This window comes from Eretmochelys imbricata, chromosome 1 (assembly GCF_965152235.1).
Source record: "Eretmochelys imbricata isolate rEreImb1 chromosome 1, rEreImb1.hap1, whole genome shotgun sequence".
NCBI lineage: Eukaryota > Metazoa > Chordata > Testudines > Cheloniidae > Eretmochelys > Eretmochelys imbricata.
The window spans coordinates 271,976,206-272,003,978 of record NC_135572.1 but is presented as its reverse complement, the minus strand read 5'-3'; the positions used below and the strand labels follow the sequence as shown (position 1 = coordinate 272,003,978).

Here is a 27,773-nt window from a genome sequence, read left to right as displayed (position 1 = left end):
AATAAAATAAAATAAATAAAAAGTTTGCAGAACTGATGAATGGGGAAGACAACCTTTCTCTACCTTTCTGCAGAGGTGGTCTTTTCACTAGAGCCTCAGACCACCAAGATGACAATTCTGCTTATCATGGAAAAGACATTGCTGATTATCCTGTGGAAGCTGCATATCCTGAATAGTTACCAGTTAGTTTGGGGGGCAGGAGGGTGGAGCAATTTGAGGTCAGTTAGTCCAGGACGCATGTTCTTGTATTGCAATATGTCAGTGGTTGCAGGGTCTCATGATCAAGGTGTGAAATGTGCTCAAGATCATGTGAGTGATCTGAATTGTTGGGCTTCTTGAACTGTATAGGAGCTATATATTGAACAGATATGTCCATTCTGTACCCTCCCAACTGCTGAATTCATTAATAGAAAATATTACCACTCAGTAATGAACCAAGCATTAGTGGATCATATTGACTGTTTCCTGGGTATTGGGGGCATGCAAAGTGCATATAAACTTTAGGACTTTCCAGGAGTAGGCAGAGGGGAATTTTCAATGCCACAGAATAATTAATAGGTACCCATGATTCTTTGAGACACTGCACACCCCTTGTTTCCCTAAGGCATGAAACCATATCTTAACTGCACAGACCCTGACTAGCAGCAGTTCAATTATACACTCAGAAGGTGCAGGACGGCAGAGCATGCATTGGGAGTTTAAAGTAAATCAGGGTTTCTGCTAACACTACAATGATGAAAATTCAGAAATTAGGGAATTTGAGAGGTTTTCCTTTAATATTCTACTCACCATTTGTGAAAGCAAGGGTGAGGTGTTTAACAGACAATGGATTGATGTGGTGATTGAACTCTTATTGCAACGTTTATACAGCTGGATAGACAAGAAATGTCTCTGGATATTGTGAAGTCTGTCAGCACCAGGCAAGCAAACATAATCAGAGATGATTTGTACACCAATCATGCTGGGTCCAGTGGTATAAGAGATGAAGTTGAGCCCTGAAATAGGTGTTTCTGGTGTTGGTTTGATTTATGCAATGATTTTTTAAATAGTCTTTAATGTAATATTATGAATTGATATGCTTTGGGGTGAGGGAGATTACGGAACAATGATAATGCAAAGAGAGAAATACAATACTGCAAACAAACACCTTTATTTGACTCAAAACAACTGATCAGCTGCAATAAGTAGCCAACAAAAACCCATATATAAAACATTATTTAGGGACAATTAACTGGAAAAGCATGTCCTGTGGCTTTCCATTCTTTTTGTACGGGTCACTGACAGGGTGGAATTGAAACAGAATTGAGACAAAAACAAAAAATAAACGTAGAAACATCTGCTTTTGATATGATAGGACATACATGTTGGTCTTCAAAGTCACAGTCAGCATTCTGAACGATAGTTTCATGCTGGATTTTTCCGGATTTTAATGTAATCAACGGTTCATCTTACCCTTTCCCACATCAGCTGCAGCAGAGATAGTTGTCTCGCTTGCGTATGGAGGCGGGGCAGGAGGAAAGGAGAGGAGAAACAAAGCCCTAGTGTTTTGAGCAGGCAGTCATTCTGCAATCACTTAAAATCAGTACTGATAAATATATTGTTAATACAGGAAAAGTACCAAGCATTTAGAATCTGAGTATTTTTGAGCGGATGAAAACAACATAGCCTCCTGGAACATGTGAGTGTTCCTAGTCTTTTGAATACATGTGTATTAAATTCTCCGTGTTAAAAGAAAAGGAGTACTTGTGGCACCTTAGAGACTAACCAATTTATTTGAGCATGAGCTTTCGTGAGCTTTGAGCTGTAGCTCACGACAGCTTATGCTCAAATAAATTAGTTAGTCTCTAAGGTGCCACAAGTACTCCTTTTCTTTTTGCGAATACAGACTAACACGGCTGTTACTCTGTAACCTCTCATTCTCCATGTTACAACTTTGGAAAATGGCGGGGAACGCTGGCGAGAAAACAAAGGGGTAGAGTATTATGTGTCAGAAGCTGATTGGTCAGAATTTGCTGCAGACTCCAAAGAGCTGAATAAGGCTGCTTCAATTATGTAAATCAGATCTGCTCATCTCACCAGGAATATTCGCTTCAGGAGAAATGCTCCCTTCGTGTTGTATCTTATATTGGTCCATTTAAACTATGTGGAAACATCAGCACCGCCAACAAAATGTTTTAGAGAGAAGGGGTTAGAAAGTGTACACTATCAATTGGTCGGCTTGTAAAATAGCTTCATCAGACCACCAGAGAACGAGAGAAGAGGGAGGAACAACAACAAATTACTAATAATACAAGCTGTTTGAAATCGGTTCTTGTGTTAAGTAATGTTGTTACAGAGACATCCAATATTGTCGGCAATGGGTTTCCATTGCAGTTATAATTATAATAATCATAGGTTTCGATATTCTAAATTGGACATTATTTTCTCTGAAACTATTCTAGAAATGTGAACTTTGAGTTTATTGCATGTTTGGCGGAGTCTAAACTGACCCAGAGGCAACGGGATGTTGGAGGATGGGGGAGAAGGACAGAGAACCGTGCCCATAACCTGCCTCTTTCCTTTAGTTTTTAATCGGGTCTGAACTCAAGGAAAATAAGAAGAGGCAGCGCAGGCCTATACGCATTAAGAGTTTTTCTGTGTATTTTGATAGTTTTGTACAAACAAATTATAACTGACTTTGTATTTTGATTCACACTGTGTGCTCGTGGTAAAAGTAGAAAGGGAGTAGGGAAAGGAGCTTCTAAATGCCCTAGAAACGTGCTGAGAGCGAGCATTCAGGGTATTACTAAAGCCTATTCGTCGGCTAGCTACCCGAATGATCTATGAAGAGACCCCTGGGGAGCTCAAGGTTTTCATTCAGGATGCAGTCAGTCACCTACATTCAAGTGCCAAGCGAAAAACGGTGACGGCCATGGACTTGGTTAATGACTGCCTTAAAGTGCCAGGGATACACACTGTATAGATTTGAAGGTTAAAATCATTTTGGTAACATCTACAACACAAAGGCTCTTTTGTGCTGTAGTGCCTATATATATATATATATATATATATATAAACTTAAAAGGAATCAAAGTGTTTTAAAGAAAATGGGTAAAAAATCTAATCTTACCAATACCACAAATTTAAACAGTCTGTAGTTACATTTTTATTTTGCATTATAGTTAACTTAGGCATGTTTTAACATTTAAAGTTTAGAAAATATGCCACGGAGTGAGTGAGTGATTGAGCTTCTTAAATCTATTTAGTTTAACAAAGAGGAAGTTAAGACATGGCTTGATTACAATCTGTACCTACATGGGAACAAATATTTAATAATGGGCTCTTCAGTCTATCAGAGGAAGGTATAACACAATCCAATGGCTGGAAGTTGAAGCTAGATAAATTCAGTCTGGAAATAAGGGTTACATTTTAAACTATGAGAGTAATTAACCCTTAGAACAATTTAGCAAGAGTAATGGTGGATTCTCCATCAGTAACAAATTTTAAATCAAGATTGTATTTTTTTCCTAAAAGATGTGATCTAGGGATTATTTTGGGGGAAGTTCAATGGCACGTGTAATACAGGAAGAGAAACTAGATGACCACAATGTTACCTTCTGGTCTTAGAACCTTATTATTTGGAAAATAAAATAAAATAAAAAGCTGAATAAATTTAATTAAAAACAGATGAGTGGCTCTAAAAATATGTTAAGTACATTTAACCACTTAGTAAGAGAAGATTTATTAGGGGGTGGTGAATTTAGTGAAGACTGAGAATGAAAATCAGAGATGTATGTAGATTTACGAATTCCAAAAGGGATACTGCACTGCTTTTATCGGTGGGAGAAACAGTCTCTCCACGCGACTCAAATCCAGAATTCTAGACCCCCCCCATTTGAAAGCGCGGGCTTTTCAAACTGTCCAATCAGAATTAAGAATTCAAATTTAGCGCTGTCTCAGATCAGCCCAATAGCTTTGAAACCACCAAGAAATCTTAAGAACCATACACTATTAACAAGGTGGAGGAAAAATAAATAAAACACAAAAACAACCAACCACCTCCCAATCAAACCAAACAACTAGAGTGCTCCTTAAATTATATGCACACACACACAAATTAAATTTCCAATCAACGCTTTAAATAGAATCCATATGTGTTGTTTCTCATGAATTCCGAATTAAGCCATGGAGACTAATTAGGTTGTAATTTCGTTTCAACCCTGGCATTTCATGTCAGCTGGGCTAGTGCTAATCAGGTTACTGTTACCTTTTATTATTTAAAAATACAGCTCCGGTGTCGTCTCGAAATCATAATTTAAATGATAACAATGACAATAATAATACTTCATTAAGTTTCGAAGTATATTCCTTGGCCAACCGACCTCCAGTTTATTCTGTGGGAGGGTGTGCTACCTCTTTCTGTTTGAAATACATTTATAATGAATTCATTGATACAAATCACTGGCTTTCTTTCCTAATTAGAAGAAGACCATCAAAAGAATAGCATTACATTATTTCTCTGATCTTTTTAACAATGGGACATTTTTAATTTACAAAGAAAATGAAAATGTTCTGTCTCCCGCTGTCCATCCAGCTTCAGTACTCAGGGTTTATAATCTTTTTTTTTAATGCAATTTTATTATTTACTGAAGGAAACACTAATGAATGAAAATATACTGTTTCAACTTAATTTGGGTGAGAAAGGGGACAATTTGGTGGCAAATATCGTGCAAAAAATACACTTTATTGACTCCGAAGAAACACAAAATAAGAGAGGAGAGAAGAGCCCTTTCTGGTTTGCAGCGGGGCGGGTCTTTAACGCACCAATCAGACAGTGACCCCTCCCTATAAATAACAGGCATCAGGCTAGTTCACTTCAGTTCATGTTCTTTCCGATTTTGTAACGTGTCTGTGACCATGTCTGAAACTGCGCCTGTAGTTGCAGCAGCAGCTGCCCCTGTTCCAGCCTCCAAGGCTCCAACTAAAAAGGCAAAGAAGGCGGCAGCGGGTTCGAAACTCCGGAAGCCCTCGGGCCCCAGCGTGACCGAGCTGATCACTAAGGCAGTGTCAGCCTCTAAGGAACGCAAAGGGCTCTCTTTAGCTGCTCTTAAGAAAGTTCTGGCAGCTGGAGGGTACGATGTAGAAAAAAACAATAGTCGTATTAAGCTGGGGCTAAAGAGTCTGGTGAGCAAAAGCGTTTTGGTACAGACCAAAGGTACCGGTGCCTCGGGTTCCTTCAAACTCAGCAAGAAGTCAGGTGAGACAAAGGAGAAGGCACCTAAGAAAAAGCCAGCGGCAAAACCTAAGAAACCAGCTGCCAAGAAACCTGCCAGCGCCGCTAAGAAGCCTAAGAAAACTGCGGCCGTAAAAAAGAGCCCGAAAAAAGCCAAGAAACCAGCGGCTGCTGCAGCCAAAAAAGCAGCCAAGAGCCCGAAAAAGGCCAAACCTGCCAAGCCCAAAAAGGCAGCTAAGAGCCCGGCTAAGGCCAAGGCGGTGAAGCCCAAGGCTGCCAAGCCCAAGCCAACCAAACCTAAAGCAGCAAAGGCTAAGAAGGCAGCGCCTAAGAAGAAGTGAAACTGTTTGAAGAGAAAATTAAGAGTCTCGTGCAAACAAACCCAACGGCTCTTTTAAGAGCCACCCCACCCTCTTCCCCAAAGGTGCTGAAACACCTAGTGTTCTGTGTATCAAAGGTTGCTTTGGTGGAGGACCCGCTTTAGCAGTTAACCTTCCAAAAACTCATACTCCTTTTTCTATACAGTTTAAGAAACCACTTTAAATTAATCTCTGAACCAGAAACAATTTAGAAAAATCTGTAAAATTGGTTGTGTTAAGTTTTTTAAATCTATGCTAGCAGGGATTCTAGCCATTATTTATTTAGACTTTCTGCTGTTAAAGCTCGTCCCGCCAGCTAAGAATGAAAGTCTGCTAGTCATTTAGAACGCCCTTCTCTTTGTCTATTTTGCTTAGCTGTTGGAAAAGTCTTTTTGCGGGTATTGGGGGAAAATTTGAAAAAGTCCGCGCTTTTTAGCAATTGGATAATTTGAAAAATCCGCGTTTTACAAGGATTGGTCAATGACACCCTTTCCCTTCCTCCCCTTTTTCAGTTTGAATTAAGTGAATCTACTCTATTTACACCAGAATATTTAATTTGTACGGGTAACTTTCAAAATTACACTACAGTTTTTCTAAATTTAATTCTCGATTTTTAACTGATTTCCGTCTATAACCTAGTACTCACGAAAAATATGTCTGAGTAACCTTGGCCCTGGTTAACTCAGAATAAGGAAGACGGTGGAACGAACGTGATTTAAGCTTTGACCCTGATCAGTCTATAAAGACAAAATTTCACTTAATGAGAAGGAATCAAGGCACATATTTCTTTATTATTCCATACTTTCTTCATTTTAAACTACTCAGAACTTCTGGTTTTTGAAGTATATAATGGATTAGTGTATTAGGAACTCAACTCTTTTTCTGCTACTGTGGGTGGCTCTGAAAAGAGCCTTTGGGTTGATTTAGTATATGGTCACTTTTACTTGCTCTTCGCCTTATGGCTCTCAGTCTTCTTGGGCAGCAGCACGGCCTGGATATTGGGCAAGACACCCCCTTGAGCGATCGTGACTTTCCCCAACAGCTTGTTGAGCTCCTCGTCGTTTCGGATGGCGAGCTGCAGGTGACGGGGAATGATCCTGGTTTTCTTGTTGTCCCGAGCAGCGTTGCCAGCCAACTCCAGTATTTCAGCAGTCAGATACTCAAGCACCGCAGCCATATAGACCGGGGCGCCAGCCCCCACCCGCTCAGCATAATTGCCTTTGCGGAGAAGACGGTGCACACGACCTACTGGGAACTGTAGGCCGGCTCGTGAAGAACGAGATTTGGCCTTCGCCCTTACTTTACCGCCTTGCTTTCCTCGACCCGACATTGACTCTCTAGTTGACAAAAACCAAAGCACTTTTTAAAAACCAAAATCTGAAATTAGGAGCGCCCCGCCCTAATCCTGCCTTTTTATCCCTTCCTTGTGGCACAGAAACTGATTCACGATTGGCTGAAAATTTGCATTGTATTTCCAACCAATGGTGATGAGGATTTTATTTTGACCAATTGGGTGTAGGATTTATCTTATGTGACGTCTCCTTTAGCTAAGGCCCAATAAAAAATGAAAGATTACAAGCGCCTCATTTGCATAAGGCCCCTATAAATAAGGGGGGTGGCCGCCATTATATGTACGTTGTTTTTGTCATTTAGAGAAAGCAACAAATCTCAATATGCCCGAGCCAGCGAAATCTGCTCCGGCTCCTAAGAAGGGGTCTAAGAAGGCTGTCACTAAGACCCAGAAGAAAGGAGATAAGAAGCGTAGAAAGACTAGGAAGGAAAGCTACTCAATCTACGTGTACAAAGTGCTGAAACAAGTTCACCCAGACACTGGTATTTCTTCAAAGGCTATGGGGATCATGAACTCCTTTGTGAATGATATTTTCGAGCGTATCGCAGGGGAGGCATCTCGTCTGGCGCATTACAACAAGCGCTCGACCATCACTTCCCGGGAGATTCAGACCGCTGTAAGACTGCTCCTGCCGGGCGAGTTAGCCAAACACGCAGTGTCTGAGGGTACTAAGGCTGTTACCAAGTACACTAGCTCTAAGTAGACTGTATCAAAGAACATAAAACCCAAAGGCTCTTTTAAGAGCCACCCACATTTTCAATAAAAGAGCTCATAACACTGTTTTCTGTTTTCCCTGACTAGGGTAAGTGATTGTTCTAAAAATGTTACCTTACAGGAAAGACATTTTTTAAAAAATCTAGATTATATCCTGATTTGCTAGGAAATGTATACTAAACATTTAAATTTATATTTTTACTTGCGACGTCTCAAATCTTTATTTCGATCAAAGGTTCTCCTCCTTGGAGGCATTCTAATAAAACATGAACGTGGTAGCTTGTATGTTTAGTAATCTAAGCACGTAGTTGAATTTTTACTTAGCCAATCTCTCATATACATCTTGATTTTCAGGAAAGTAAAACACTTCACAGGACAATAACTTAACTATACTATATTAAAACTATTTCTATTTGCTCTTAATCGTTAATAAAAAATCATGTTGCTTATTTTGTGGGTGATGGGAGGAGAAGGGTTGTAGGTTATTTGTCACCCTCTAGATAACCCCAAAGTGCAATATAAAATAGAATTCCCTACCAAACTTTAGGCATATGTGGTATGAATTTCCTTCTTCGCTGTCGCAGTTTGGGGAGGTGTTGTAAGGAGGAGGGAGGTATTCAGAATCCCATATCACAAATCTGTCGCTTTCAAGCGGTGAGCGAAGGATTTAAAGAGAAAAATCAGCAGGTATTAAAATAGGGCTTTATTAAATTACTAGGAGAGCGTAATCGAGGCTATGTGGGCCAGAGGGAGCGAGTGTTCTGTGAAATCAGATCATGGAGGGTGCGGGCGGCGGAGGCGGTATAGGCACTACCGGAGGGCAGAAAAGGCGGGAAGGGTCAATTATTTCCCTCCCGGCAGAGCGCGGGCTTTTCAAATATTTAAAATTGTCCAATGGAGTTTGTCTTTTTCGCTAGCCAATCAGGAGGAAAACTTTGGTTATATATTCAGGGTTTTGCTCCAGCGGGTGTTGTTTTCCTTTGTCTGAAAGCAGGTTTTCGTAGTTAGTGAGAATGGCTAGGACAAAGCAAACAGCTCGCAAATCTACTGGGGGTAAAGCTCCCCGTAAACAGTTGGCTACTAAAGCTGCCCGTAAAAGTGCTCCTGCGACTGGAGGAGTGAAAAAACCTCATCGCTACCGGCCCGGCACCGTGGCTTTGCGGGAGATTCGCCGTTACCAGAAATCTACTGAGCTGCTCATCCGCAAGCTGCCCTTCCAGCGCCTGGTGCGTGAAATCGCCCAGGACTTCAAGACCGACTTGCGCTTCCAGAGTTCGGCTGTTATGGCTCTGCAGGAGGCTAGTGAGGCATATCTAGTCGGTCTTTTCGAGGATACCAACCTGTGTGCTATTCATGCCAAGAGAGTCACCATTATGCCCAAGGACATCCAGTTGGCCCGCCGTATCCGCGGGGAGAGAGCTTAAATTTCTAATAGGAGTTCATGCAACCAACTAAAAAAAACCCAAAAGGCTCTTTTAAGAGCCACCACATTTACACTGAAAGGAGCTGTATTTCTGCTTTAATATTTCAATGGATTGTACAAACAGTAAGAGTACCAAAAAGATTGCGGTCTAGTAAGGAGTAGACAATTTAGTTGCATGTTTCGTTTACAGAAAGAAATGTCTAGTACTAACAGACCTTTTAAATTAATTAATAAATGTTTAATTTGGTTTAAGTTGCGCTCGAAAGACGGTTAACATTTTTTTGACAGGATGGAAGGAAGAATCAGTTAAAACTTGCGGGTTACTTTGATGGCCGCTCATATTTTCAGGGGAAGAACTCTGTTGGTAAGTAAAATAATCATAAATAAAAATCTAACACCCACCAGGTTTTTTTTTTTTTTTTTAACTTTCCACATTTCAGTTAGCTAACTCAGCCCCACAAAGCCAAGAGTTAGAAGCACAAAATGACTGTACTAATGACTCGCTGCTTGCAGTATCTATCCCTCTTCAGACCCCCGCTTGAAATCATGATTACTTTTCAAAGCCTGAATTTTTCACTTTCCCCGATTCCCATAAACACGCTGAGCCGCAATGAATAAAATATTATCTTTCAGAGCAAAAATGACGGGTATGTCTTAGAACCCACCTTAAAAATACCTTTGGGTTACTGGTTTTCTACCTGACCAGTTCTATATCTACAGAATATAATTAACGATGTTAGATGACAGTCTTCTTCAGCTTTTAATTTCTTTCGAATTTAGCACTTAGAAATAAAGGGTAGCAACTTTTTGTAAGACAATATGTGTATATTTTATAAGAAATACATCCGTGGCCCTGTCCTCATGAAAAGTATATGAATTGTAAAATATAACGGGTATTTCATATTCTTTTAAAACCAAACAAAAACATGGCTTATTTTTTATCTGAAGCCACACTGTGTGAATGAGCCAAAAGTAAAATCTAAATGTTTTGCCTAATATTGTAGTTATTGGCAGCTTTTTCATATTAGGTGATTCCCTCTAAATTTCAGTATATTCTGTGGCTTTTACAAAATAGTTGATAGGTTGAAAATAGAGAGTCAGCTCTTCTGGTGGATGTTTGAGTGATTCCGGAAAGAGCATTTGTGTTGCAAATATGTTATTCATAATGTGGATTTGACCATCAAATCCATATGAAATATCCTCCTGCCCTTTCAGAGCACAGCCCAAATCCATGTCCATCAGTCTTTTGCTTGGCGAGTTCAGCTTCAGCATAGGTCCGAGAAAACCATCGCTGATCTCTCGCTAGATCTGTCACGAGATACGCTTCATGCCCCTACGGTGAGCCAGGATGTTATCCCTCAGTCTGCACTCTGCTGTGGTACTTTGCCGGGTCTTTCCCCAAACTCTTTACCTACGACCACCAGATGTGAAAATACAAAATAATCACGGTCGCGCTCCATGAAGCTACCCGTATCCCCCGAAGTCTGACCTGGGGGAAAGATGGTCATTTTTGGCACAATTCCCTCCCTCGCCTCCATTCTGTATGCAGCTGGGCTGAGATTTCCCAAGGCATGCAATAAACTCAAAAATAGATTTCAGAGAAAACAATGCCCCATTTAGCAGTTCGAAAATCAATATCAAGTCTACAGTTATAATTTCAATGGAAACTCACATATCCCCTTAGCCTTGGGGGTTGCGTTAAATATATTACTATAACAAGAACGGCTTTCAAGACACATTTTCTGTTACACCCCCCATACCCTTCCCCATTTCCGGTTGATCTTCTAAGAACACAATTCTACAGGGTGGTCACTTGAAATTCCCAGCATATTTTCGTGCTTCCTCTAGTAGAACAATTAGCTATAGTCTGTAAAATACACTTTTAAAAAGTGATGTCTGTCTTATTCGTGTTGCTATTTGAGATTATGACCCGCCCTAGCTTTAGCAACAGACTTGTCTTAACTGCATATACACTATGCTCAAATCGATTGATAAAGTGCCGTGGGAGATTTCTTGGAGTAAACATATATATACACGCACAAAAGGAAGATCAATTTCTACCAGCGTAACAATCTTTGTTGACCTTCACATTGGCTGTTGCTACTTGGTTTTTTTTTTTTTTTAATTTTTTTTGAGCGGGGGAGGTGGTTTAATGCTCCGCTGTTTCAGGAGTGAGCACTCTGCAGCAAAATCGGACCAATCAGATTTCCTGACACACCATCTTCCTTTCACTGCAGTCTCTGTGTTACCGCTGCCCGCCATTTCTAAAGTTTAATCGGAGCGGGCTATTCTGAAAAATACAAAAAATCCAAATCCAAAGTCCAGTCCTTGTCCGGTGTTCCATTGTCTTGACAGTTTTTTCTGTCACTTCTGAGTATATAAATAACGTGTCCCCCCTTGCTCTCCCCCTGCCCCCCCATCCCCGCTCTTGAGTATCTGCTGGTTTTAGGAGATTTGATTGTTTTCGACAGAGAGACAGAGAGAGAGATTCTTGTAAATGACACATTCACAGTGCGAAAATATATCTATAAAAACATTAGCGGACTTTTGGGCACTGTGACACTTCAGGGGTTAACCGAAATGTACAGGATGAATCACTACCACCTAGTTACAGTGAGAGAGAGCCTTGCCTGAGCTCAAGGGAAAAATCCTTCCATCTCGGCTGGCCGAATGAGCCTATGGGAGCATAAGCACTCCGCTCCCTGGGCTCTTTTCCTCTTCACTCTGCAGCAGGCTAGCAATTAACACATTCCACCTTGTTACACTCCAGCGCCCAATCCCTTTTCTTCTGGACACCCTCAATGTACAGGGGTCTGCTGTCTCTGTGTACCCCAGCTCACCACTCTCCCTTCAGTTCAACACTCTCTTTCGTGCAAGGCACTTGGACCTGTATATAGTAAATCTAAATATATGTTTATTTAACTCAGTTTAAGAAAAAGATCCAAAATAGACGTAAGTAAAAGGATTGGAAACACCAGGCTACAGAGAAAAGAAAAAAAATAAAATACAATCTAGAACCTATGCTTATTAAGTTCATTTCCAGTGTAAGAAGGCATTTCTCAGGTAATTGCTAATCCTTTCAGTGCTCCTCCAGTCAATATAGCTGGGATCCAAGTACTTCTGTTCTTTTCACTTTTCAGTAGACACTCCTGATGGCAGAGTGCCACATGCATAATGGATAACATCTTGCACCTTTTCTGCTTCTCCTATATAGTCCCAGAAATTTTGTTTCTTTTCATAATCAGGGTAGTAGTCCATGAACTTCATTTCAGACCAGCCCTGGTGGTGCCCTATTCTGAGTCTTTTCTTGTGGTTCTTTTGTCTTTATAAATGATCAGGCCTGCATCTGGTCCAGTAAACACAGGGCTGGAATGATGTTGATTGTTCTCACTCTTGACTGAGGTATTTGAGCCCCACCTGCCTCAGGTGACATGCTTCACCTGCAGCAGCTTAGGAACACAGTATTCCACATTTTACATATCTCTTAACATAGTTTCCATACAAATGTCTCACAGTAACTATGCCAATCAGCTAGTTCTTAGCTTTTGGCAGAGATCACACACTTTCCCCCACCCCTCTCCTCCCATGATGAAATAAGAAGAAGCAGGTCAGACATAGGTGTAATATGCCTGCCTGGTCATGTCTGGGCATGCCTACATCATAGGCAAAGTTGGTGGACATTCCAGCAGCATTTTCTGACCCACCAAAAGACACCAGACAAGGCTAATGATGGAGGAGGAGGCGGACACAGATATGGCAGACTCTCACTGGGTGACGCTGCTCATGACATTCAGTAAAGCTACTGATGCCCCCTATGTAGATCAGCACTTCTGGAGCAGGGGCACAAGCACGGACGGATGGGACCTACGGCAGGTCCAGAACTTTGTATGAAGAGAGCAACTTTTCTGGAGCTTTGCGAGCATCTTGTCCCGACCCTCCAGCGTTAAGGGACATGCCTGAGGGTGGCCATGCTGGCCCAGAAGCACGTTACTATAACCATCTGGAAGCTGGCTACCCAAACTGCTACAGGTCTGTTGCCAACCAGCTTGGTGTTGGAAAGTTACCTACAGGTAAAGTGGTGATGGATGTTTCTGAGGTAATCAGGTGGGTGGTTTACCACCAAGTGGTGGACATAAAAGATATTCTTGAAGTAGCTGCTGGTTTTGAGAATATGGGGTTTCCAGACTACGCTGAGGCCACTTATGGGAATTGTGTGCCAATAGTTTGCTCTCTTTAATCTCAATATAGATTCAATATCTAAGGATTACTCCTCCTGGTGTATGATGTGCTGGCATTTAAACAATGGTGGGCCCCAAACCAAAATGGAGTCACATGTGCTAACTTTTCCTTAACAAACAAAACCGTGAACAAAGTGTGAACAAGTGCAAGCAGTGACAAAATTTCCAAGAAGGAAACCCTCTATTGTGGTGTATCCCCCTGTCCTTCCTCCGGTTCTTCTTTCCCTTTGTTACATATTTGCTGTGCGATGGTCACTGGGTGTGGGGGATAGAGGCATCACAGGGTGTGGGGAGAAGGGGTTCAGCATGGTGGTCTGCAGGAGATACATTTGGCCTGTCCACCCCCTGATAGGGCTCAATTGCCTGGTCCACCAAGCCATGGAATTGTCCAAACTGGTCCTTGTCTGTTGCACATTGTACCACGGAGGGGACTCAGGCTGTGGGGCCAGCATTGCAGAAGCCTAGAGACTGCAATCTTGCAGCCGTTAGTGAAAGCAGCTCCTCAAACAGTTCTTTCTGCTGTGATCTATCTTCCTCCCTTAATTGCTGTTCTTCTTCCAGGAACTGCAAAGCAAGTGTCTGCTCCCACACTGAAATCCTGTCCTCTAGCTTTGCGTCTAGCCTGAGCCTTTCTGCTTGCTTCTCATCTTGCCTTTCCACTTGCTATAAGTCCCTCTCTCCTTGATATTGAACCTGCTTGTTGGCTCTGTCCAGAATATCAACCATAAGTTCATCTCAAAAACACTTCCCTTTAGAAGGCACCATGACGGTGTTGTGATGACCGATGCTTCTACTGGAATGTGGTCAAGATGTCCAGTCTTTTGAGGTCAGTGGAACTGGAAGTGGACAAGACACTGAAGGTTAATACCTCAAGTGTCTCGGTGCCTCAGCACAGAACAATTCCTTTTGGTATTTCAAGGCATAAAAAAATGCTACTTTGTGAAACTTCATTATATTGTTAGAGGAACACTTCAGACCACAGAATCTCCCTGGACAAAGCCAGGTTAATTGCAGTGAAAGAGGCAGACAGAAGTCAAAAGTCAAAAATCAAAGCCACTTTCTCCTAAAAATTGCAAGCCAGTTTGGGCTTTGTTGGAGGGTGGTTGTCAAGTTTGCCTAAGCCTCCTCTATCAATTCCAGCATGCCACATTTTGGAGGACATAACATTTCTTGAGGTTCCCAAGGAGCAAAAAGAGGTTTTATTCAAAGCTGCAGGTGGGAAGCCAGCTATGTACGCCACTGTAGTACTCAGGCTTGTGGTGAGTGAACTGCACATATATGAGTGGAGTGGCTGGTCAGCAACTCTTACCCTGACCACAGCCCGGCCATGATAAGAGCCATGTGGGCAGATGTGGGGAGCCACAGCATGGACCCTCCACTTGGCCTAGGCGGAGGACCCGGAGGGCGGGGATACTGGCCGGGGGCTACTCTCAGGCCCCTCACCCAGGGCAATTGGAGGGAACACTGTGGCTCTCCACAGCTGCCCATGCGCTTCTTATCATGGCCGGGCTGTGGCTCCAAGGCCCTGCCCCTTGGCTGGAGCTGGGTTGAGGTAAGAGCCACCACGCAGGCAGCTGTGGGGAGCCGGTGCGGAGTTATGGACCCACATCTTCACCTGCGTTGGGCCGGGCGGAGGGCCCAGGGGGCGGGGACATGGGCAGGGGGCTGCTTTTGGCCACCCCTCCCCACCCCAGGTGGGAGGGGGGTTGTGTTGCATGTGGCTCCCACAACTGCCCAGGCTCCCCTTCTGGGCTCCACTAGCTGCTGACCTGGCCAGGGGTGGGACCTCAGGGGGAAGAGGAGGGGAAGGGGGCAGGGCGACCCTGGCGAAAGGTGGATGGGCCAGGTCTGTCCACTTTCAAAAAGTGAGAAGGCCTTGGCCCCCTGGCCCCTCTTGTTTCAGCGCCACTGGGCGGAGGTGCTGGTGGGTGGGAGGAGCTGATCGATGGGGTCCACCGAACAGCTGATCAATAGTTGGCTGGTGGGTGCTGAGCACCCACTATTTTTTTTTCTGTGGGTACTCCAGCGCTGGAGCACCCATGGAATTGGCACCTATGGAGCCTGAAGAGTGCTGCACTATTGTCCTGAACATTGCAAATACAGGAAGCACAATCCTTTGGTATTTGCAGGGCTAGAGCAAGAACTGCAATAACGGGGGACATGATGATTTATTTGAGGACAGATTGCTATGAGACATAATGAAAACCATTTCAAGGTTGTTGGTGGCATTCATATAGCAGCTGTGGATTGCTGAATACTGCTTCTGGGCCTGAGAAATGAGCACTGATGGCGAAGATCATGTCATAATGCAGGTTTAGCACGCCAAGCAGTGGCTGTGGGACTTGCAGATGTGAAAGGCCATATTCCTGGATCAGTTTGCCGAGCTCATCACAGCCCTCCAGTGCAGGGAAACCAGAACGAGAGCTGCACTTTCAGTGGAGATGTGAATGGCCATGGATGGAGGATGAAGCTTCCCTGGGGGAGGCTAGCTCCCTCTCCCACCTTTTCTGCCCACAGCCCTGACCGCACGCTACCCCCACTCCACCCCAGGCCCCTCCCCGCTCTGCCCCAGGTCAGCACCCTGAACCCCCACCTGTGGCCTCTGCCCCAGCCCTGAGCCCCCTTCTGCACCCAAACTCCCTCCAAAAGCCTGCACCCCAAACCCCCTCCTGTGCCCCAACCCCTTGCCCCAGCCCAGATCCCCCTCCCACATGCAGAACCCCTCATTTCTGGCACCACCCCAGATCCCTCCCACCCAGGCCAGAGGCCATACTCCGTCCCACACCCCAACCCCCTGCCTCATCCCAGAGCCCCCCTCCCATACTCCAAACACCTCTGCCCCACCCTCCCAGCCTGGAGCCCCCTCTTGCACCCCAAACCCCTCATCCCTGGCCCCAACCCAGAGCACCCCCCAGCCAATGTCCTCACCCCCTCCTACACCCCAACCCCCTGCTCCAGCCTGGTGAAAATAAGCGAGTGACTGAGGGTGGGGGAGAGCAAGTGACAGAGGGTGAGATGGAGTGAGTGGGGGCGGAGCCTTGGAGAAAGGGCAAGGCAGCGGGCAGGGCTCATAAAGGGGTAGGGTAGGGGCGGGCGAGGGTGTTCGGTTTTGTGGTGGGGTGATGTACGGCGCATACATCCCTATTTTGGCAGCAGCCCATCTCACCAGAGAGTACATCAATAGAAAGGGCTACTTTTTATGGTTATGCAAATGTTGGTGGATCACTGGGGACATTTCATTGACATCAGTGTGGGTTGATCAGTGAAGGTGTATGATGCTCACATCTTCAGGAAAGCAGGACAGTTCAGAAAGCTAAAAGCTGAAACATTCTTTCCTGACAGGCAGCTTATCACTGGTAACATTGCCCTGCCCATAGTGATCCTGAAGGCCTCAGCATACCCCTTGCTCCCCTGCCTCATGAAGCCATAAACCAGCCATCTCACCAGCACCAAGGAAAGATTCAACTACTAGCTCAGTAGATACAGAATGACGGGCGAACGTGCTTTTGCAAGTCTGAAAGACTCTGGCAGTGTTTACACAGAAGATTGGAATGCAGTGAGAAAAATATCACAGTGCTTATAACTGCCTGTTGTGTCCTTCATGATATCTATGAGGCAGAGGGGGAAGGGTTGCCTCCAGGGCGGAGGTGGACCGGCTGTCTGCTGACTTGGAACAGCCAGACACAAGGGCCATTACAAGAGCTCAACACGGAGCTATGAGGCTGAGGGAGACCTTGAAAGAGCACTTTAATGGTCAGCCACATTAATGTGCTATGGCAGAGTGTGCTTAAGCTGGCCCTGAGGTTTTGGGTACTGTTAGGAATTGTGTAGTGCTGCGTGTACATTTATGAATATTACACAGTCTTTTAATGAACCTATAGATTATATGATGCTTGCTGTACATTTATAATTATTATACTGCATGTTGCACTGAACCTATGAGTTCTGTGGTCCTGTAAGATTACAAGTAATGGGAGCATGGAGTAGTGCTAAGCATTCTGCAGCATATGTTGTGACGTAATGAAGTTGAATTTATGTAAAAAAAAAAACAAGTTCCTTTCAAGCAGGAGGTAACAGGTACTTTTATGACAGGTTTCAGAGTAGCAGCCGTGTTAGTCTGTATTCGCAAAAAGAAAAGGAGTACTCGTGGCACCTTAGAGACTAACCAATTACTCCACAAGTCCTCCTTTTCTTTTTGTGAATACAGACTAACATGGCTGCTACTCTGAAACCTGTCATTATGCAAGGCACTGAATTTAGCCATGTAGAGTGGAAATCTAAATTTGTTAGTCTCTTGGATGCTTTTATCTATGTCTGGTCATGTCTGTATTGGCATTACATGTCTCACAATGGATGCTAGTTTGCATACTGAGATACATGCTAATCAAGAGATTGCAAAATCTTCAAGAGAAGACATTTACAGAAAGAAATAAACAACAGAAGGGGATCCTGTTTATGAGTAAAGACAATGGATTGTTAGGGTATATGTAGGCGTGTAGAGGTACACTTTCGATCCTTCCCCCATGATGAAAACTAACTGTGTCTTTCTTATGAAAAGACGGTCACAGCCAAGCCTGGCTGTAAAATGCCAGAAGGACTTAGTCATAAGACATGAAAACATCAAGTTAAGTAAATCTTGGTTCTAGAACGTGTCTTATTATTTTACTTTATATGTAACCATTTGTTTCCACTTGAATCTCTGTACATTGTTAAATAAACTTTTAGTTGTTTTTGCTATAAGCATATCTAAGTGCGGTGATCTGAAGGGAACTGGGCAAGCTGGGATTTACGGTCTCTTTGGAAGCAGCAAATCTATGACTACTGTGAGTGTCCAGTGGAACAAGGACTAGACACTCCAGGAAGGTACTCAGTGGGCTTGCGGGTTGGAGAGTGACTATTGCCACCCTGTAGTGAGAAAGCAGGGCCTGCATAGACCTAGGGGGGAGTGCTTGTGTTACCCGTTGCTGGTGGAGTTCGGGAGATGACCTATGGCAGGCACAGATAAGGCTTTCTCATGTGAAGGGCAGGGGGTAGTGAGATGCTTCACAACTCTGGGTACCTGTGGGGAGCATCGTCACACCACAACCTGAAATAATGTGAAACACATTTCTACCAGTGGTTTGTTTTGCTATCTTTCCCTGCAGAGCACCTCCACTCCCCAAAAGCCCTTGCCAGATTAATTGTGCTATATAACGTACAGGAGTCACTTGCCATTGCCTTGCTCAGAAACAGGAAACCTGGCACACAGCAGCCAGCAAACAGAAAAGCGTAAGGATGAAATGGAATGGAAGGGCAGATAGTAGTTCCAGTTTCTGCTTCACTGTAACTTAGAGTGAAGGGGTAGACACTTATTTCTTGGAACAAAAACCAGAAATAAATAAATAAATAAATAAAATTAAAATAATGTATCATTGTCTTTCTTTCCAGGTCTGTCAAACCAGGGAAGGACAGACTTTCTCTGAGGAGGCCCCTCATGGTGAGACAAAGGCTGCTGAATCTTTGCAACAGCAGAAAAAGATCCAGAATGACCTGCTGCAGGATGCGCAAAAGGAATTTGTCAGCTGGTTAAAGCAGTGTCCAAGTCCTAAGTTCCAGAACATGGGGCAGTGGGCGGCCCTGAAAAAGAAGTGCTGGAAAGCAGGGCAGTGGGAAGCCCTGGGAGGGAGCAAAAGAGAGCAGGCATTGATTCCCTGGAGAGTCCCTCCCATCCTCACCTCCCACTACCTGTTCCTGGTTCCTGCTCCCATGAAGGGATCCGTTGTTTGGGTGGCTACACTATCTGGTTCCTGACATCACCAAGATCCAGCTCCAGCTCTGTCCTATGTTCCTGGTGACTCCAGTCCCCATGCTCCTCTGCCCAGTCCTAGTGGCAGTATCCCTGGCTCCCTCTGTGCTCTCCTGCTACCGAGGGCTCCCTGCCTGGGCCTGGCATTAGAAACTGCTGGCTCAGAGGCTGCTCTGCAGACAGGGACAGAAAGGACATATGTGGCCCAGGACCAGAAATACTGGAATACTCTGAGTCTGCAAAAAAGTGCCAGAACAGCATTCCAGAGCATTCCAGCACAACTTGAGCACTGGGTTGAACAAGCTTTTTGAACTGGACCTGAAAAAACAGGATGCAAAAGGGAAGATGCTGGAGTGGAAAGAAAAAAATGGTGGCAGATTCTCTACAGCATTATTGGGAGATGAGGTGAAAAGACTGGGAAATGAAAGAAAGAGTCAGAAGTGCATGTCTGGGAGACTCTTTGGTACGCTTGTCTCCAATCCTGGATTCCTCTGAACCCAGGGCCAGTCACAGCAAGTCACTGCCACGTACTGCAAGTTGTTGAGAACATGGGGCGGGTGGAGGGGGTTGAGCCACTTCATGTATAATGGAGGTGCACGTGGTCAGTTGTGCCGTACCTTCACAGGGGAAAGAGAACAGGCATGTGACAACATGTAATTCCATGAAGTTTGACATTACACTTTAATTTTCTGGTTTTTGCACTTTGTTTCCATTTGTGTTTCTGAGGTTTGTTGAGTGTTGGTTGTTTTGTTTAGGGTTAGCATAGTTTTGGAATTGCACCTGTCAGGTGGAGGGTTCCCAGGGTTGGGGAAAGGGGCCCCAGCCATACTCCTGTGCAGAAATACCAACCCTTCCTCCTAAGTGGGTCAGAGTTAACAAGCACCCCACTTTTACCTAACCCAGGGAAAGCCAGGATAAGACGCAGATCAGGATACCTAGGAGTGCTTATACACTCTCCCTTGCCCCTGGCACAGCATACAGCAAAACAGTCCCCGCCCCCCCATGCTTGGCTAGACACACATACACGCTCTGTGCCAAACTAGTGCAATCCCCTTCCCTCTTTGGGTCAGTCCAAGCTGTCTGTGTGCTTTTGACTGGTAATGGTGTGTGGTATGAGTTCAGGATCTGTTACGTGGTCTTAGCTCCTGTCAACTTCAGCTGTGGGTTTATCATGAGTCCCCTTTTGTCAGCAGCTGGCTCGCCTCCAAGCAGCTCTTGCTTTGCCCTAGTTTAGGGCTCCAGCCTCCTGCCCTGCTAAATTGTCTCCTTTTTCAATTTTCCTGGCCATGCCCTGTCCCGCCCCTTCCCACTCTCCTTACCCCATCCCTTATTGTCTCAATTCCTCCCTGCCTCAGAGTTAATTCTGTGTATTTGAGTGGGACTTCTCCCCAGGCAATTAGGTTTGTGCAGAGTAGTAGAAATGCATGGGCTGGGAGGGGAGAGACAGGAAGGGGGAGGATCTCTGGCTAGTTCCTCAACTTGTTCTGCTTTCTTGCATTTGCACTTTAGTTTTTGGCAGATGGACCATCTGTGTTAAAAACTTTCAGTAAACAAGTCTGGACAACAGTCTTTTGCTTTGTATGCTCCAAAGAATAACACTGAAAACATTCACATCTAAATGCACATTTTTAACTGAAGTCTTAGATTTAAAATGAATACAAATGGCATAGGACCAGCTCAATACAGTAATTATGATTCCCCGTTCTACCACCCTCTGTTAATTAATATGAAATAAATGAATAAAAAAATAATAATTTACTGAAAGTCTGACATTATTTCAGGGACATTGCCCACCTTCACAGCACAGCAATAATCGCCTAGTAAACATCCACCATTACAGAACCGACAGTTGACTTGCCAACATCACACTAATTGCCCACAGATCTGTCACCAGTCAGGGTAACCAGGTTCTAAAGGGAAATAGCAAATTGCTTCTGGACCACTATTGGCTTTCTCATCCTCAAGTCCAGGGACTGGAGTTAGCTTCTCACACAACTCCAGGAACACGACCTACTCACATGAAAGTTCTGGGCTCAGTGCCGATTATTCCAGGTCTGCATGACAATATAGTACCACCATTCTGTGACTGTGGGCTTACTCTCAAACCATCACTTGGCATTGGGGGATTCATCCACTATTAGATACCACATTTGCTGTCTTCACTCCTCCAATTCATGCAAGCAGCTTGTGTGATCTCCTTAAGAAATCTTTCTAGTGATGCCAAGTCCCTGCCAACACATATGTCTCAGGCCCTGGCTTTTCATTCTCTTGCCAGGTGATAGTTGCATTAATGTAAACATTCATTACAGGGCATTGCTTTGAGTTGAATCCATGTCTTGACACATGTTGCAATGAAGGCCTCGGACAGATATCTGGAACGTGTGCAGCTGGAACTGGTTTACCTTCATGAGTTGCTGGTTTCATAGTATTTCTGCCCAAGATCCCCAGATGTGATAGACAGGGTCTCCTACAATACACTGTGAAACCATCCATAGACTGTCACAGTTTAATACGTTACTTTAGGTCTTTAGTTCCTGGTTTTCAGAGCGTAAGTATGTACATTCACTTAAAGTCTGTAAGGGCACCAGGAAATGCTGGGCAATTTTAACCATGCTAACAAAGTTTTGTGGTCTAAATTAAGGATATTACAATAGCTGCATTGGGCAAAAGCAGGGTGGATAAAAAATGATGATTTTTTAAAAATACAATATTTGTTTTAATTTAAATCAGATTTTTTTATTTTGCTATTTAAATTATAGTAAGGTTTTTTGTTTGTTTGTTTGTTTTTAAAAGTAAACCTGATTAAAATGAGTAAATACAAGGAGGAAGGGAATGACATCAATAAGTTTGAAAGGCAGCCTAAGTAACTTAGGAGACTATCTCATTCAGGAGCAGTGGAAGCACCCTGAAAGTGGGGGAGGCCACAGATACCTGAATCATGGCCCTGCCCCTTCCCTTGCTGTAGCTCCCCCCAGGTCCTGCCCCCGCAACACCCCTTCTCTCTGAGCCTCTGCCCTTGCATTGCCCCTTCCACTCCAAGGCCCCACCCTCACACCACCCCTCTCCCTGAGACCCAGCTCCGGCACCACCCCTTCCCCCCAAGATCCCGCCCCCGCTTGCTCCTCTCTGGACCTTCTCCCCATCACTCACCCCTACAGCTGATAAAAAGTTGGAGGGCACTGTCCCTTCCCTCTGCTCCTCTTCCCCACCCCGCGCCCTCCACATTCTGTCACCCCGGTCTCATTTTCAAGAGACTTAGGCAAGTAAAAATTTAAGCTCCTGACACTTTCCCAGGCTGATCTGAGATAATCAGCTACATTCACTGACTGCAGTTAATCCTCCTTGTAATAAATCATTTAGTTGTAAATGTGAAACATGTTTTGTTAAGAAATATTTATGTATCCAAAACATTTTAAGTTATTTTATTTAATAAAAATAAATCTTATCTGCTGTTTTGGGTGTTTAATTCAATTCCAGTTACCATCTTATTGCAGCTTAACACAAAACATGAGCAGAAAAGTAATTATCTAGTAAATAAGCAATATATCATTCACAGTTTTCTAGCACACTAAAAGTGCACAATTAATAAGAATCTGAAAATATTAAGCTGTATAATTGCTTAAATAAATGCATATAGTTATATAGTGTACCCTCCTATGTAGCAAAAAGATGTACCAAGTCTAGTGTACGGGCTCTATTTAGTTGTCAATCAGCATGTTGTAATGGTTATATCAGCCAATAATAACTGAAGTATAAATGGAAAAGTTGATTAAAATTGATTACTTAAATCAAAGCTTTGCCTTCGATGATTTAAATCACCTTGATTTAAATCAATCCATTATGGGCAAAAGACTGTAAACGATAGATAAGATTATTTTTAGGCTGAATATTCTTATGATTCATTAGGCCAATGAGGACTGAAATGGGCTTTCTTATCCTTAACCACTGTGGTGGTGTACTGGACCAGGCCTCAGGACAGCTGAGTTTTATTTCTGGCTCGACTGGTGGCTTTCTGGGTGAGCCTGGGCAATTCATTTTGGGCTTGATCCAGAAAGGGACTTTGATGTCTGACTGGAACTTTAGACTCCCAAATCCAATATTTAGGTCCCACTGAGTTCTTCAAGATTCCTCTTCAGCAGCTGTCTAACCCAGGAGGTGCCAAAATTTCTACTGGTAAAGTCTCCATGCTGATTAATTTTTTTCTCAGTGGGCATGCACAAAGCCACCTAAATCCTGATGTCACTGAACTGCTCATACCTAAGTCCCAGCAGGATTCACAGATTAGGCATTCTGCCACCTGTTTTGCTTGTGTGGCCCAATCCAGTAGACATGCTCTGAATTGAACCAATCTGCACAAAGGACAGCTAGGATGTGATGCTGCTCTCCACTGATAGGCAAGTGGTTATAACATTCACCTGGGATATGGGAGACTGAGGTTCTAATTCCTGATCCAAATCTGGCAGAGTGGGAATTCCAGTCTGCATTTCCCACATCCCAAGTGAATGTTCCAACCAGTGGCCTGCTGGTGGTGAAGAGTACCATCATCTCCACCTCAATTTTTCATAAGAAAAGGCTGATGTGGTTTAGGTGCCTAACTCCAGGAAAGGGTTCATGTCTGTGAATTTCAAGTGGAGAGGAATCTCCCTACAGCCTGGAGTTGTAGACTAACTCTCTGAAAGAAGCAGGGTTTAGGACATACCCTTCTCCTATGCATTTCCTACTGGCTAGTTTAGGCAGTTCCCAACTCAGCAGCTGGCTTCTGTGAATCTCATTAGGCATCAGGATACCTAAAAGTTAGGTTTTGCAATGCTGGTAATTGTAATAGCAACCATTGTCAAGTGTCTCACAGATTCATCGACTTTAAAGCCAAAAGTGACCATTGTGACTGTCTAGTCTGACCTCCTGTATGTTATATGCCACATGACTCCCCTGTAATAATTTATGTTTCAATAGTCAGGGCTGGCCTTACCATGAGGCGAACCGAGGCGGCTGCCTCAGGTGCCAGATTGTGGAGGGGCGCCACTAGGACCCAGAGTTTCAAAGTTTTGGCCCAAGCGAGGGGAAAAGGGCTCCCCGCTTCAGGTGCCAAAATGTTGTGGGCCGGCCCTGGCTATGCTTGAACTACAGCATACAGTTTAGGAAAATATATCGATCAGTCAATCTTGATTTAAAATTTTCCAGTGATGGAGAAGCCACTGAAACCCCGGTCAAGTTGTTCCAATGACTAATTGCCTTTACTGTTACAGATGTGCACCTTATTTCTAGTTTGAATTAGTCTAGTTTCATCAACTTCCTGATTGAAGCACTCTCTATTATCACATTTCTGATCCCCATTTAGGTATTAATAGACAGTTATCAAGTCACCTCTTAACCTTGTCTTTGACAGGCTAAAGAGTCTTTCAACTATAAGACATGTTTTCCAATCCTTGAATCATTCTTGTGGTTCTTCTCTGAACCCTCTCCAATTTATCAACATCCATTTTGAAGGGACCATTCAAGGTAGAATGGCCCACTAAACACCTCTACAGTCATAGGACAAAAATAGGGGGGCAGTGGGTTACAGATTGTTGTAATAAGCCATAAATTCAGTGTCTCTGTTCAGTCCTTGAGATTTTTAGTGTCTAGCAGAATTATGAATTTAAGCTCCCAGGCTCATCTTTTGAAAGTGTTGTGCAGTTTTCCTTGTCTGCCTATAGGTTGACTGTGGGGTAACTATCATAGTGCCTTAGGGAGGATGGCTTCAGCTGGTTGAGCTCGAAAAAGCTTGTGGGCTTTGGTGCTACTGGATGACTTGCACCATTGTAGCTTCACAGCTAACTGAACACAGTATTCCAATAGTGGTCACACCAGTGCCAAATACAGAGGTAATATAACCTCAGCTCCTACTTGACATTCCCCTGTTTATATATCCAAGGATTGTATTATCCCCTTTGGCCATGGAATCTCACTAGTAGTAAGAGCTTAAATTCCCTTACAATATTTTTTGAAGCGCTCCCCTCCCCGATGCCCCATTTGGAGCTCCAGGTTTTAGCCCCTGCAGAGTGGGGTGGGGGTGGGGAGGGTGTGTCTCAGGGCTTTAGCCCCACGGGGGCATGCCAGGGCTTGGGGCTTCAGCCCTGTGGGAGGCACTGGGGCTTGGGGCATCTGCCATGCAGATTTGAAATATTTACTGGAGCTCCACTCAAGGTAGCTCCAGCTAAATTTAAGCCCTGCTAGGAGCTCATGTTCAGCTAGCTGACTATCCACCATGACCCCCAAGTCTTTTTCACAGTCATTGATTCCCAGAATAGATGTATGTTTGTAGATGTATGACTTTATATTTGAACATATTGAAATACATATTGTTTGCCTATGGTGAACTTACCAAGAGATCAAGTTTGTTCTGTATGAGCGTCCTGTCCTTTTAATTATTTCCATTCCCCCAATCTTTGTGTCATCTGCAACCTTCATCATTAATGTTTTTATTCCAGGTTACTGATAAAAATGTTAAATAGTGTATGGCCAAGAACGAATCCCTGCAAGACTCCACTGGAACCACAGCCACGCAACAACGATTCTCCATTTATAATAATATTTTCAGGCCTATCTATTAACAATTTTTTAATTGAGTGAATGTACACCATCTTGATTTTATACTGTTCTAGTTTATAAATTAAGATATCATGTGGTACAGAAGTCTTTACAGCAACACTGTTATGAATAGCATGATCAAAGAGACAAACTGAACGTTGAAGCTGTAGATCCATAGTACAATGTTTGATCTGGAAATGTAATCTAAAAATCACAAATAAATCATTATCTCCCTTAATTTCCTCCTTTGTAAAAAACCTGTACATTGTATTCTAAAAGTAATTTAATACCTCATTTATGCCCCAAACCATGTGTGTGTGTATATATATCAATTTTTTTCTCAGTTTAGAATTCCTGAAATAGATTTTGTTCTGATCCTAGTGTGCATATATTTCAATAGGCTTTTATTGTATTGTTACCACTTTTGAACAAAGTAGATAGCCAAAATTGGGGTATGGTGGGATGTTCCGTCTGTGAGGAGAAATTGATAATATAGCCATTTTCTTTGATGCAATCTTCTTTATTTACAAAATTATACATACAGTCCTGTTTCCTCAATCACAGGAGCAATCAAAAAGCAAGAGAAAGTGTGCTGACTTTTCCAAACCTGACTTTTCAGCCAGCACTCTGCTTAAACAGCTTTCTGTCTTAGCTTTGTCTCAGGGCCACATTACCAACATTTCTGTCTAACAGCAACACTAACTGCCTTTCTGACTCTGTGTACTGAATGCATCTCATCCCCCCTCTTTCCCCAAACACACATACACAGTTACCCAAACAATGCTCAGATAAAGCCCTCTGCCATCATGATTAACAATCCTGGGTGGACTGGGTGATGGTGGTGAGCTGCTTAACTATCTCTCACCACTATCTTGTGGTAACTCACATCCATAACAAGGTTAAACAAACATACAAAAACTCATCCCTCCTAAACTTTGTCCATCCTCCCAAAGAGGCTGAAAATGAGGACACAACAACAAATCCTAACCAGGAAAAAATGAAATAGTTCAACAAATTATATTAATTATGTACTATTAACTATTTACAGTGTCAGGATGTTTTCACAAAAGCAACGAGGAGTCCAGTGGCACCTTAAAGACGAACAGACTTAAAGACTTCACACAACTAAGCCAAATTAATTTTTTTTTCATCCAAATCTTTTTGGATTTTTTTCTTTCAATCAGTGTAAAGATGCCTCTTTCAATGAGCCCTGTCATAAATATAAGGGGAAGGGTAAACCCCTTTGAAATTCCTCCTGGCCAGGGGAAAGCTCCTCTCACCTGTAAAGGGTTAAGAAGCTAAAGGTAACCTCGCTGGCACCTGACCAAAATGACCAATGAGGAGACAAGATACTTTCAAAAGCTGGGAGGAGGGAGAGAAACAAAGGGTCTGTGTCTGTCTGTATGCTGTTTTTGCCAGGGACAGAACAGGAATGGAGTCTTAGAACTTTTAGTAAGTAATCTAGCTAGGTATGTGTTAGATTATGATTTCTTTAAATGGCTGAGAAAAGAATTGTGCTGAATAGAATAACTATTTCTGTCTGTGTATCTTTTTTGTAACTTAAGGTTTTGCCTAGAGGGGTTCTCTATGTTTTTTAATCTAATTACCCTGTAAGATATCTACCATCCTGATTTTACAGGGGGGATTTCTTTATTTCTATTTTCTATTAAAAGTCTTCTTGTAAAAAACTGAATGCTTTTTCATTGTTCTCAGATCCAAGAGTTTGGGTCTGTGGTCACCTATGCAAATTGGTGAGGCTTTTTACCAAACCTTGTCCAGGAAGTGGGGTGCAGGGTTTTGGGAAGTATTTTGGGGGGAAGGACGCGTCCAAACAGCTCTTCCCCAGTAACCAGTATTAGTTTGGTGGTGGTAGTGGCCATTCCAAGGACAACGGGTGGAATACTTTGTACCTTGGGGAAGTTTTGACCTAAGCTGGTGAAGATAAGCTTAGGAGGTTTTTCATGCAGGTCCCCACATCTGTACCCTAGAGTTCAGAGTGGGGGAGGAACCTTGACATGGTGGCATAGTGGTGGGATTAACCTGAAATCATTTTGAGATCCAGTTGAGATTTTTTGAACTAGAAATACAGATTTTAAAAAGGAATTTTTTTTTCCTGTGGCT

General features: G+C 43.4%; 4 protein-coding genes and 1 pseudogene across 4 annotated transcripts; 4 read left to right on the top strand and 1 right to left on the bottom strand.

Moving 5' to 3' along the window:
* Positions 1-2,700: 2,700 nt before the first annotated feature.
* LOC144259427 (histone H4-like) lies at positions 2,701-2,975 on the top strand (annotated as a pseudogene).
* Positions 2,976-4,896: 1,921 nt separating this feature from the next.
* On the top strand, positions 4,897-5,573 carry LOC144259426 (histone H1.03-like). The gene has a single exon (XM_077807642.1). It carries the CDS (start codon positions 4,897-4,899, stop codon positions 5,551-5,553), a length of 657 nt encoding a protein of 218 aa, XP_077663768.1. The 3' UTR covers positions 5,554-5,573.
* An 884-nt stretch (positions 5,574-6,457) lies between these two features.
* LOC144259425 (histone H2A.J) lies at positions 6,458-6,915 on the bottom strand. Its single transcript, XM_077807641.1, has one exon. It carries the CDS (start codon positions 6,899-6,901, stop codon positions 6,512-6,514), a length of 390 nt encoding a protein of 129 aa, XP_077663767.1. The 5' UTR covers positions 6,902-6,915; the 3' UTR covers positions 6,458-6,511.
* Positions 6,916-7,225: 310 nt separating this feature from the next.
* LOC144259424 (histone H2B 8) lies at positions 7,226-7,702 on the top strand. The gene has a single exon (XM_077807640.1). The coding sequence runs from the start codon at positions 7,245-7,247 to the stop codon at positions 7,623-7,625; it is 381 nt and encodes a 126-aa protein (XP_077663766.1). The 5' UTR covers positions 7,226-7,244; the 3' UTR covers positions 7,626-7,702.
* A 914-nt stretch (positions 7,703-8,616) lies between these two features.
* Positions 8,617-9,463, top strand: LOC144259423 (histone H3). The gene has a single exon (XM_077807638.1). The coding sequence runs from the start codon at positions 8,650-8,652 to the stop codon at positions 9,058-9,060; it is 411 nt and encodes a 136-aa protein (XP_077663764.1). The 5' UTR covers positions 8,617-8,649; the 3' UTR covers positions 9,061-9,463.
* Positions 9,464-27,773: the final 18,310 nt, after the last annotated feature.